The 10,973-nt window shown below is 32.7% G+C and overlaps 1 protein-coding gene across 1 annotated transcript in view; it reads left to right on the top strand.

Annotated features, from left to right (window-relative positions):
* Positions 1-10,267: 10,267 nt before the first annotated feature.
* LOC145243804 (sialin-like) overlaps positions 10,268-10,973 on the top strand; it is a 93,585-nt gene continuing 92,879 nt past the window's right edge. Inside the window, exon 1 of the mRNA XM_080106835.1 lies at positions 10,268-10,309. Within this exon, the coding sequence (XP_079962961.1) occupies positions 10,268-10,309 (42 nt within the window). The remainder of the gene's footprint in view (positions 10,310-10,973) is intronic.

The following is a 10,973-nucleotide window of genomic DNA, read 5'->3' as shown; positions in this document are numbered from 1 at the left end:
AGAAAAGAGCAAATGGTTCACTTTGTTCACAGCCAGATCGTACTGTCGCCACCATTCCCCAGTGAAAGGAGACAATCACATTCAACATCTTGTCCAGAATACCAAGCCTCCTCAAAACAGTCCACAGGGCATCCCTAGAGACGGTATCAAATGCCTTTGTGAGGTCAACGAATGTGACAAACAAGTCCTTATTCTGCTCCCTCGTTTTCTCCTGTAGTTGCCGAAGGCTGAAGATCATGTCCACAGTACCTCTTCCTGCCCTAAAACCACACTGGGTTTCTGGGAGCACAATTTTACAGATTGAACCATTGAATCTGTATAGGATTACACGAGCTAGAATCTTACCAGCAACAGACAAAAGAGAAATTCCTCTATGGTTATCACACTTATTTCCTTTGTGCTTAAACAGGTGAATAATTGATGCGTCTTCGAACTGTTGTGGCATGGTACCAAGTTCCCATATTAATGAAAACAGGGCACTTAGTTTCCTGATTAATAGTTGGCTTCCACATTTGTATACGTCTGCAGGTATGCCGTCATCACCTGGAGCCTTACCATTTGAAAGTTGCTTTACAGCCCATTCAATCTCCGACATGGATGGAGTATCAGCAAGCGCCTCGATGGTTGGCCTCTGAGGAATATCATCAATCACTCCACGATCCACTGTCGATTCTCTGTTTAAATTTTTACATTTAAATGTTTACATTTGAAAAGTGTTGAGCCCAGCGCTTAGTAATTTCTTTCTTATCAGTGAGGAGAATGCAATCAGACGAAAATATTGGAGATGCCCCCCTTAAAATGGGACCAAACACCCCCTTGAGGTTTTGGTAGAATGATTTAAAATCACACATCTGCCGCATCTTGTAAGGCCTTAGCTTTCTGCTCCCACCAGTTTTGTTTCATTTTCCGGAGCCGAGATTGTGCCAACCTTTTGGCCATTCTGAAAGCCTTGTGTTTCACTGAAGAATTTTTGTCAGTAATCCATACTTGATGGGTTTGATGCATGTTATTGAGCAGTGGGACGATAGTTGGATCATTTTCATCAAACCAATCTTGGTTTTTCCTTCGAACATATCCTAATGACTCTTTAGCAGAGTCATACACTGCAGTTTTAAACTCTCTCCAAAATGCCTAAATATAATTCCCAAATACAACGGAGGACAGCTTTTCATCATTAGCCTTTTGAAATGAGTGCATTATCTCCTTAACTTTCAACTTGCCTACATCAATTCTCTTGATGGAAGAATTACGTTGGTTTCAAACAGGACACTTGATTTTCATCCTGACTGTTGAGCAGATCAATTTATGGTCTGACCAACATTCCCCGATGCTGTAAGAGCGTGTAAGATTTATATCTTGTCTATCAGAACGACGTACAATGACATAATCAATGAGATGATAATGATTAGACCGGGGATGTTTCCAACTGGCTTTCTTGCAATTAGGCAGCTGAAACACTGTATTAGTGAGCAAAAGATCGAATTCACTGCAAGTCGCAATGGACATATGGACATATTCGTTCCATGTATTTTGTTTCTATTCTTGATTTGGGTGCAAATATTGGATGCCCAGTCATCTGCACCTGATGACAGGGACATTAGCAAGTAAACAATTTTTAGGTCACCTTTTATAGACCCCTCCCCATGAAGAGGAAAGCAGTGCCATCCTATAAAGGGCTGCTTATGTGCAATGTCCATGCTAGGAACTACCAGTGACATCCTTCACCTGTTCCCGTCACAATCCCATCATCGCCACAGGGTTTTATTAATTCATTATTAGTTAAACAAAAAAAAAAAAGCACACATCGATGTACCAAACCTTAAGATTAAATGAGTGAAAATTGCTTGTGCTGAACAAAGCACACTCTCTCCATCGGATTAACATGGTCTGTACAGGTGCACACATGTGCCACACGTCAGATGATAAAACGATTGCACCCTAGTAAGCTTTTTGTGCAGCTGGGTACCATACCAGCTATTTCTTGGTCCATAACTCTAACTGTTAGTTCAGTCTAGTGGACACATTGCTTAGCGATGCTGTACCAACTCCGTCCCCTCACAAGGTTTGGCAGGCCTGCTGAGACCAGTATCCAGGGTATAGCTCTTGGAGCTAGCAAGTGAGAGATTTAGGAGATGAGTGAGGACCAGTGATCTCTGTCCACCCTATTGGGTGCAGCAGCCAGAGATTCAAAAGTACTACCTCTACCCAGAACCCCTATACCCTTCTTATCATATATATATATATATATATATATATATACATATATATATATATATATATATATATATATATATATATATATATATATATATATATATATATAGCTGGACACCCGGCATTGCCCGGTTGGACAATACGCTTAAACATGATATTTTCATTTATGCAGATTGCGTATTTATCATTATAGAATAAACCTTCTATTGAGTATTATATATTACGAGGAATAATTTGCCCGGTGGACTAATAAAAAAAAATAATAATAATAATAATAATTATAATAATAATAATAATAATAATAATAATAATAAACAAATAATAATAATAATGATGATGATAATAATAATAATAATAATAATAAACAAATAATAATAATAATAATGATAATAATAATAATAATAATAATAATAATAATAATAATAAACAAATAATAATAATAATGATAATAATAATAATAAACAAATAATAATAATAATAATAATAATAAACAAATAATAATAATAATGATGATAATAATAATAATAATAATAATAAACAAATAATAATAATAATAATAATAATAATAATAATAATAATAATAATAATAATAATAATAATAATGATGATAATGATAATATCGTTCATGAAATCCTGCCTGTGTTTGTTTACAATATCACATCAGTTGATATTTGAGATTGATGATGAATGCCCTGAAAAAGTCACATCTGATTAATGTTTAGTATCAAAATATGCAAACGAAGAAATGATTTGCAACGATTTTAAATGGTACATTTTCTTTTATTGTAAATTGAACTCATTAATAAGAAAAAATTTAAATAAAATTGTAAGGTACATCTGGGCTTGAATAGAGGATCATTTGATCTGAGCTATACTTCCAGATGTCAATAATTCTGTTTTTCTTAAGAAGCAATGATCTGCTAAGATTTTATTATCTCCCTTGGCCAGCGTAAAATATTCTCCTGCAAAATTTCTTTTTTATCTATAATAAAAAAAGACAATTTTTAAGATAAGATTCTTTTGATTTTTGATACTTATCGGATGAAGTTCTGTATAAAACATATCTAAGAACACTGCCAGACATATAAATTAGCTTTGTGCAAAATTTGCAAAAGATAGGCTCATCTGTTTTGGAACTTATGAGGAAGGAACTCACACAGACACACACAAAGTGACTTATATATATATATATATATATATATATATATATATATATATATATATATATACTAGCAAAAGTACCTGCCGTTGACTGGATTCAAAAACAGCCAAGAGAAAATGGACTCTGATTTATGAAAGCATGATAGGTTATGAAAAGGAAGGGTTCTAAAAAATAGCTTCGAATTTGGGAGCATCAAAACCAAAGCAAAATATGATGAAAGTAAAAATAAAATAGATAAACCCCATAATTTATTATACCATACTTGTTCATACTGAAACACTTATCACAATATTCTGTGGATCTATATTAAAAACCTTGTTAAACTTTGTGACATATTTCCATTCTATGGAGGTCAGGCGCGAACGAACACCCCATAATTTTATTTCTTCAAACTGAAACATAATTATCAAAGTATACTTATGCAGATAGATATGAAAAGTCTTTATTAAAGTTTGTGCTTATTTCCATTCTATGGAGGCCAGGCGCGAACGCAGACCCCACAATTTTATTATACAATCCCTATTTAAGTTAAAACATACTTATCAAAGTATTATTATGCACATCTATATCAAAAACACTTGTAAACGTTTTTTTTAATTTTTTTATTTCCATACTTTGTGGACCAGGCGCATACGCAGACCCCACAATTTTAATGAATTATCATTATGCCAGATTAAACATACCCATTCCTGTGTCTCGATACATCTTCTATCATTATATGTGATCAGTTTTTTATAATAGTCAGCCATATAGGAGCGTACTCGTGAGCAGACACACAGAGAGACGTTCAGCTTTATATATATATATATATATATATATATATATATATATATATATATATATATATAAAATTTATTTATACAAACATTAATGGCTACATATGTGCATACATATTTCTGTAATCACCCGCGTTGGGGGACTACGTCTTCAGGCCAAGAATTACCGTCGAAAACTGATATTTCAAACAAAAACATTTTCCTATTTCGTTTATAAAGTTAGAATGTAACCTGGGTGGGAGTCATAAGCGGGGAGAGGACAAGCAAGGTCTTTGAAGATAATAAACATCTTCTTTTTCATTTCCCTTTCTTTTTATCCATCCAATCTTTTGGTTTTTATGGCATAAGGTACTTGAGAATTTAGTATTTTTTTTCTTGCAGTCTGTAAATTAAAAACATTTCCTATGGTCACTGAGTACTGACCGGTGTCTTTCAGTCTACACCTATCCAGACACCTACATGCACACACACACACATACACGCACACACACAGACAGACACACACACACACACACACACACGTTAATACAGATATTCAGAAGCGAATATATGCTGTTCGTTTTATTTTACTCCCACACACGCACTGAAACTAGGCAATGACTATAACTACGCAAGAATAAAATTAAAATTAAAATAAGGTAAATAAAACAAATAAATGAAAAAATAAAAAAATAAAAAATAAAAACAAATAAACAAACAAAATAAAAATAAACATAAAACCTCGAAAGTTATCAAAACTCCACATGTACACATATATATTAATATACGTATAAACGCCTACACCTTGCTACACCCGCGCATATACACACACGCATACACACATACATAGACATATAATGGTCACATACAGTTATGACATGTTTACATCCATACCTACATACGTAGTAATATCCATACGTGGAATCTCAAATCCAGACATCCATGTACACACTTGGGTACCATACATCATGACTGTTATTATATCAAAACTAATATTAATCCCACTAATAATCCTAATAATAATAATTCTTGTAATATTGATAATGCTAATGACACCACCAATATCAATAATAATAACAATAATAAGACTGTACGATTGGGAAACCCAAAACCCGTGGACCCCAACTGGATACACGTCCCCAAAAATCAACCCATATATATATATATATATATATATATATATATATATATATATATATGATTGTTGAGCTGGATTAAATCCGACGATATGAAATAAAATGGAGGTGGAAGGACCTGGATACTCAACGTTTCGCCCGATTTATGCGGGCTTCTTCAAGAGGGATGGTCATTGACGAGAGAGTCGGAGGATTGGGGCTATATATAATGATGGGGGAGAGCAGCGTGTTTTCCTTATGTAAATTAGATGTCATATATACATGTATATACATTTTATGAAAGAAGAACTAATTAGAGTAAACTAGTGTAGTGGATTACGTCTAAAAGATAAAATATCGTAGAGATTAAAAATTGTGTTTGGAAATATAGCGGTGATAGATTAAATAAATAAAATGACACGAGATTACGAAAGAATCTTTTTTTTTTTTTTTTTTAATTAGAAATAATTGAATTGGGATAAAATAGCGCAGTAACTTAAAAGATGGTGTCTAAAAATAAGAATAGGAGGTGATAAAATGGAGTCTAAAAATAGATAATGATAAAATACAGTAAATAAGTAAAATAAAAAAAATAAAAAAATTAAGTGAAATTACGAATTTTTTTTTTTTTTTCGCGTTTAACCGGTGTCTAAGTTGCTTTCTTTGATAATTATTTTCGACAGAAAGGGAGCAACGTGGAAAAAATCTTTTCTTTGCTTAATTATATTGCTGGAATGGGAGATTATAGCTGACTCAATTAAACGTCGTGTGGATCTGTTATGTATGTGTTTAAGGAAAGTTGCTTTGTTAAAATCAAAATGGTGGTCGTTTTCCATGATGTGACAAAATATGGCGTTGAGTGTATTGTTGTTTTTTACATCTCTTTTGTGTTCATATATTCTTTTATTTAAATTACGTTGAGTTTCTCCTACGTATATTTTTCCACAATCAAGGCAGGGTATGGAATATATTCCGGCTTTGGTGTTAATGTTGGTATTAGTTATAATTTTACGTGTTAGATCCCTAATTGTTAAAGAGTTTAGTTTTGTTATTTGAATGCCTGTCTTATTTAGGTTCTTATATATTGTGTCGTTGTTTTTATTAGTTGGTAATGTTAATTGTCTGTTGTGTATCTGGCTATTTAAGGAATGGTCTCGGTTTCGGTTATGGTAAATTTTTAGTGTTTTTCTTTTTGTATTTGCCAAAAAATGTTGAGGGAATTGCAAGTTCATGAATGTACGTTCGATATACTCAAATTCTTCCACGATGTATTCTTCACTACATATTCTCAGGGCCCTAAGAAAAAAATCCTATTAGAATACCTCTTTTTACTTTATCATCGTGATGAGAGTAAAAGTGTATGTAATCATTTTTTATTCGTGACTTTCCGGTGGACTTTAAAACTTAGATGATCATTGTTATTTATGATGTTGATGTCCAGAAAAGGTATGGAGTTGTTATTTTCTCTTTCATACGTATAATTAATAGTGGGTTCAATCTTGTTTAATTTATCAGTGATATTCTCTATTTTGGAAGATATAGGGAGAAAAATTAAAATATCATCAATATATCTATAGTAGGAGGTACCCTTGGGCAATTTATATTTCATGGGTCCGGTTTCGATGAATTCTAAAAATAGACATGCCAAAACCCCACTTAGAGGGTTACCCATGGGCAGTCCAAATTTTTGTTTGTAGTAGAGTCCATCGAATGTGAAATATGTCATGTCAATGCATATACTTATAATTTTAATTATATTATCTATCGGCAAAGGTAATTTAATTTTTATTTTATTTAAGTGTTTTGAAAGAAGGTTGAGACATTTCTTGGTAGGGATATTGGTGTATAAAGATTCTATATCGAGACTATTCATGGTTTTATTTTTCATATCTATGTTTTTTATCTTATTAAGAAGGTCGCCAGAGTTTCTTATATGGGAATTGCTAATTGTGCCCAATAATGGCGTTAGGAGTTCTGTGATCGCTCTTGCTATCTTATGGGTGGCACTGCCAATACCAGAGATGATTGGGCGTATTGGATTATTATTTTTATGTGTTTTGGGTAAACCATATAAGGTCGGGATTTTAGGATGGTATTCTATATAGGTAGTCCATATTTTATCATTATGTATTAATTTCTTGTAAGATTTGTTAAATTTGTCAATTTCTTTATGTATTATTTCGGAGGTAGTTTTTTCATATGTGTGTTTATCTTGTAATAGTTGAAGTATTTTATTTTTGTATTCAGTTGTTTCCATTATTTTTAATCTCTACGATATTTTATCTTTTAGACGTAATCCACTACACTAGTTTACTCTAATTAGTTCTTCTTTCATAAAATGTATATACATGTATATATGACATCTAATTTACATAAGGAAAACACGCTGCTCTCCCCCATCATTATATATAGCCCCAATCCTCCGACTCTCTCGTCAATGACCATCCCTCTTGAAGAAGCCCGCATAAATCGGGCGAAACGTTGAGTATCCAGGTCCTTCCACCTCCATTTTATTTCATATATATATATATATATATAGATATACACATATACATACACATACATATACACATACACACACATACATATACACACATATACATATATATACATACATACACACGTACACACATCTCTATATATATAAGCACACATACTTATATACACGTATATACACATATACATACACACATACATATACACACACACACATGCACACGCGCACCAGCACACACACAATACATACACACATTCAGACCATCCGCAGGCGCAGACAACATCCCCATCCACTCGTGTCTCCACATCTCCACAGACGTATACGAGACACATACACATATAGATACCAACACAGACCCACGCATACACCCACATACACACACACGCGCAGGGACACACAGAAACTTGCTCACTCACAACACAGGAAAACACAGCAATACATGCACAAATGCAAAAACCTTTTTCAATAATGATAAGGTGCCTTTTTACTTCAGTAGTGTGGTAACCCCTCTATATATGAAACAGCATGCCACTAACGTCCACACGGGTGCATATATACATATATAACATACATACATATACACTCAGACACCCATACATTCTTGTAATATACATTGCTACAACTATCATATACGAGACAGCCTATTTTAATAGTTCATAAATATATATGCATATATATACATATATACATACATACATATACATACATAAACATACACATACATACACACACACATATATACATACACAAACGTACACGCATACATAAATACACTTATACATACATATTTACACAAAATACAGACATATATATATATATGTACACTGCCACCAAATGATACATCTAAAATAGAAATAGACATGAACTCATTTACTACATAATTCTCTTTTTCTATCAAACTCCACACGCATAGTTATATTACCCGCCCCCACCCGCTTGTTACCTTTTCCTAAGTTGTACGTTTTTTTTTTGTTTTTTTTTACTATGTAAAAATTTATATTACGTAAAAATTTATAGTGAATTCAGCTTGAAGTTCATAGGCCTATCCTCATATTAAGCAAGCACTCTTTCGATGGTTAGGCAGATATACATAAAATGTATAACGATACAATAATAATATATAATAACATATGACAGAAATCAGTTACAAACTGAGTATAAAAGCTTATATATTGTAGTACTTACCTTCATCTTTATTCATTCCCCTTATTTCTTTATTCCCTTTTCCTTCATTCGCCCTTCATTCCTTACTTTCTTTTATCTATTTATTCATTCATCCTTTTTTTTTTTAAATTAATTTTCCTACCCAGGTATATAAAGATCATATATCCATACATGCATACACCCAAAAAATATCCATATGCATACATTATTACGAGGTTCACCCAAACAATCTATTACTCGTTTGGTTCAAATATACTTTCATACAGGTATTTATTTAGGTTTAGTAGAATATTAAGCGACTTATGTAATCCATACGGGTAGGATCATAGTTGCGAACTCACTTATCCTCTTGGGGGGGGGTATTTGATAGACGTTAGTTGTACTCATAGTTGTTCTGGTCTACTAATTTAGAGTTCCCTAAGTGCGTGTATTCTGGAATGTTTGCAGGATATAGCAGTTTCTTGTTTAATATTTAATAATTTATCGTTATCTTTAAACCTAGTTATCTCAAGTTTTTCTGATAAGCATAATGGACATGGTAAGTCCAATGAGTGGCAAGTATTGGCCCTTCTAATAATCTTCCATTCTATACTAGGTGTTTTATTTTCTCTAACTAATTTCCAGTAATATAACGATAAGGAAGTGTCCTTTTCATATGTTTGTACATAGGTAAAAACTCTGATTTCTGTCATATGTTATTATATATTATTATTGTATCGTTATACATCTTATATGCACGTGTGTGTGTATGTGGATGTATGCGTGGGTCTGTGTTGGTATCTATATGTGTATGTGTCTCGTATACGTCTGTGGAGATTTGGAGACACGAGTGGATGGGGATGTTGTCTGCACCTGCGGATGGTCTGAATGTGTGTATGTATTGTGTGTATGCTGGTGCGCGTGTGCGTGTGTGTATATGTATGTGTGTATGTATATGTGTATATACGTGTATATAAGTATGTGTGCTTATATATATAGATGTGTGTACGTGTGTAGGTATGTGTATGTATGTATATATATGTATATGTGTGTGTATATGTATGTGTGTATATGTATGTGTATGTATATGTGTATATCTCTCTCTATATATGTATGTATATGTATGTGCATATATATATATATATATGGGTTGATTTGTGGGGACGTGTATCCAGTTGGGGTCCACGGGTTTTGGAGTTCCCAATCATACAGTCTTATTATTATTATTATTATTATTATTATTATTATTATTATTGATATTGGTGGTGTCATTAGTATTATCAATATTACAAGAATTATTATTATTAGGATTATTAGTGGGATTAATATTAGTTTTAATATGATAACAGTCATGATGTATGGTACCCAAGTGTGTACATGGATGTCTCGATTTGAGATTCCACGTGTGGATATTACTACGTATGTAGGTATGGATGTAAACATGTCATAACTGTATATGACCATTATATGTCTATGTAGGTCTATATGTGTGTGTGTATATATGCGCGGGTGTAGGCGTTTATACGTATACTAATATATATGTGTACATGTGGAGTTTTGATAACTTTCGAGGTTTTATGTTTATTTTTATTTTGTTTGTTTATTTGTTTTTGTTTTGTTTTTATTTTGTTTTTTTTATTTATTTGTTTTATTTACCTTATTTTAATTTTAATTTTATTCTTGCGTAGTTTAAGTGCGTGTGTGTGAGTAAAATAAAACGAACATCATATATTCGCTTCTGAATATCTGTATTAACGTGTGTGTGTGTGTGTGTGTGTGTGTCTGTGTGTGTATGTGTGTGTATGTGTGTGTGTATGTAGGTGTGTGAATAGGTGTAGATTGAAAGACACCGGTCAGTACTCAGTGACCATAGAAAATGTTTTTAATTTACAGACTGCAAGACAAGAATACTAAATTCTCAAGTACCTTATGCCATAAAACCAAAAGATGGGATAGATAAAAAGAAAGGGAAATGAAAAAGATGTTTATTATCTTCAATGACCTTGCTTGTCCTCTCCCCGCTTATGACTCCCACCCAGGTTACATTCTAACTTTATAAACGAAATAGGAAAATGTTTTTGTTTGAA

Source organism: Euprymna scolopes, chromosome 22, assembly GCF_053919585.1.
Source record: "Euprymna scolopes isolate OS-2025 chromosome 22, ASM5391958v1, whole genome shotgun sequence".
Classification (NCBI taxonomy): domain Eukaryota; kingdom Metazoa; phylum Mollusca; class Cephalopoda; order Sepiida; family Sepiolidae; genus Euprymna; species Euprymna scolopes.
The sequence above is the reverse complement of the archived record's forward strand: the minus strand, read 5'-3'. Positions and strand labels throughout refer to the sequence as shown.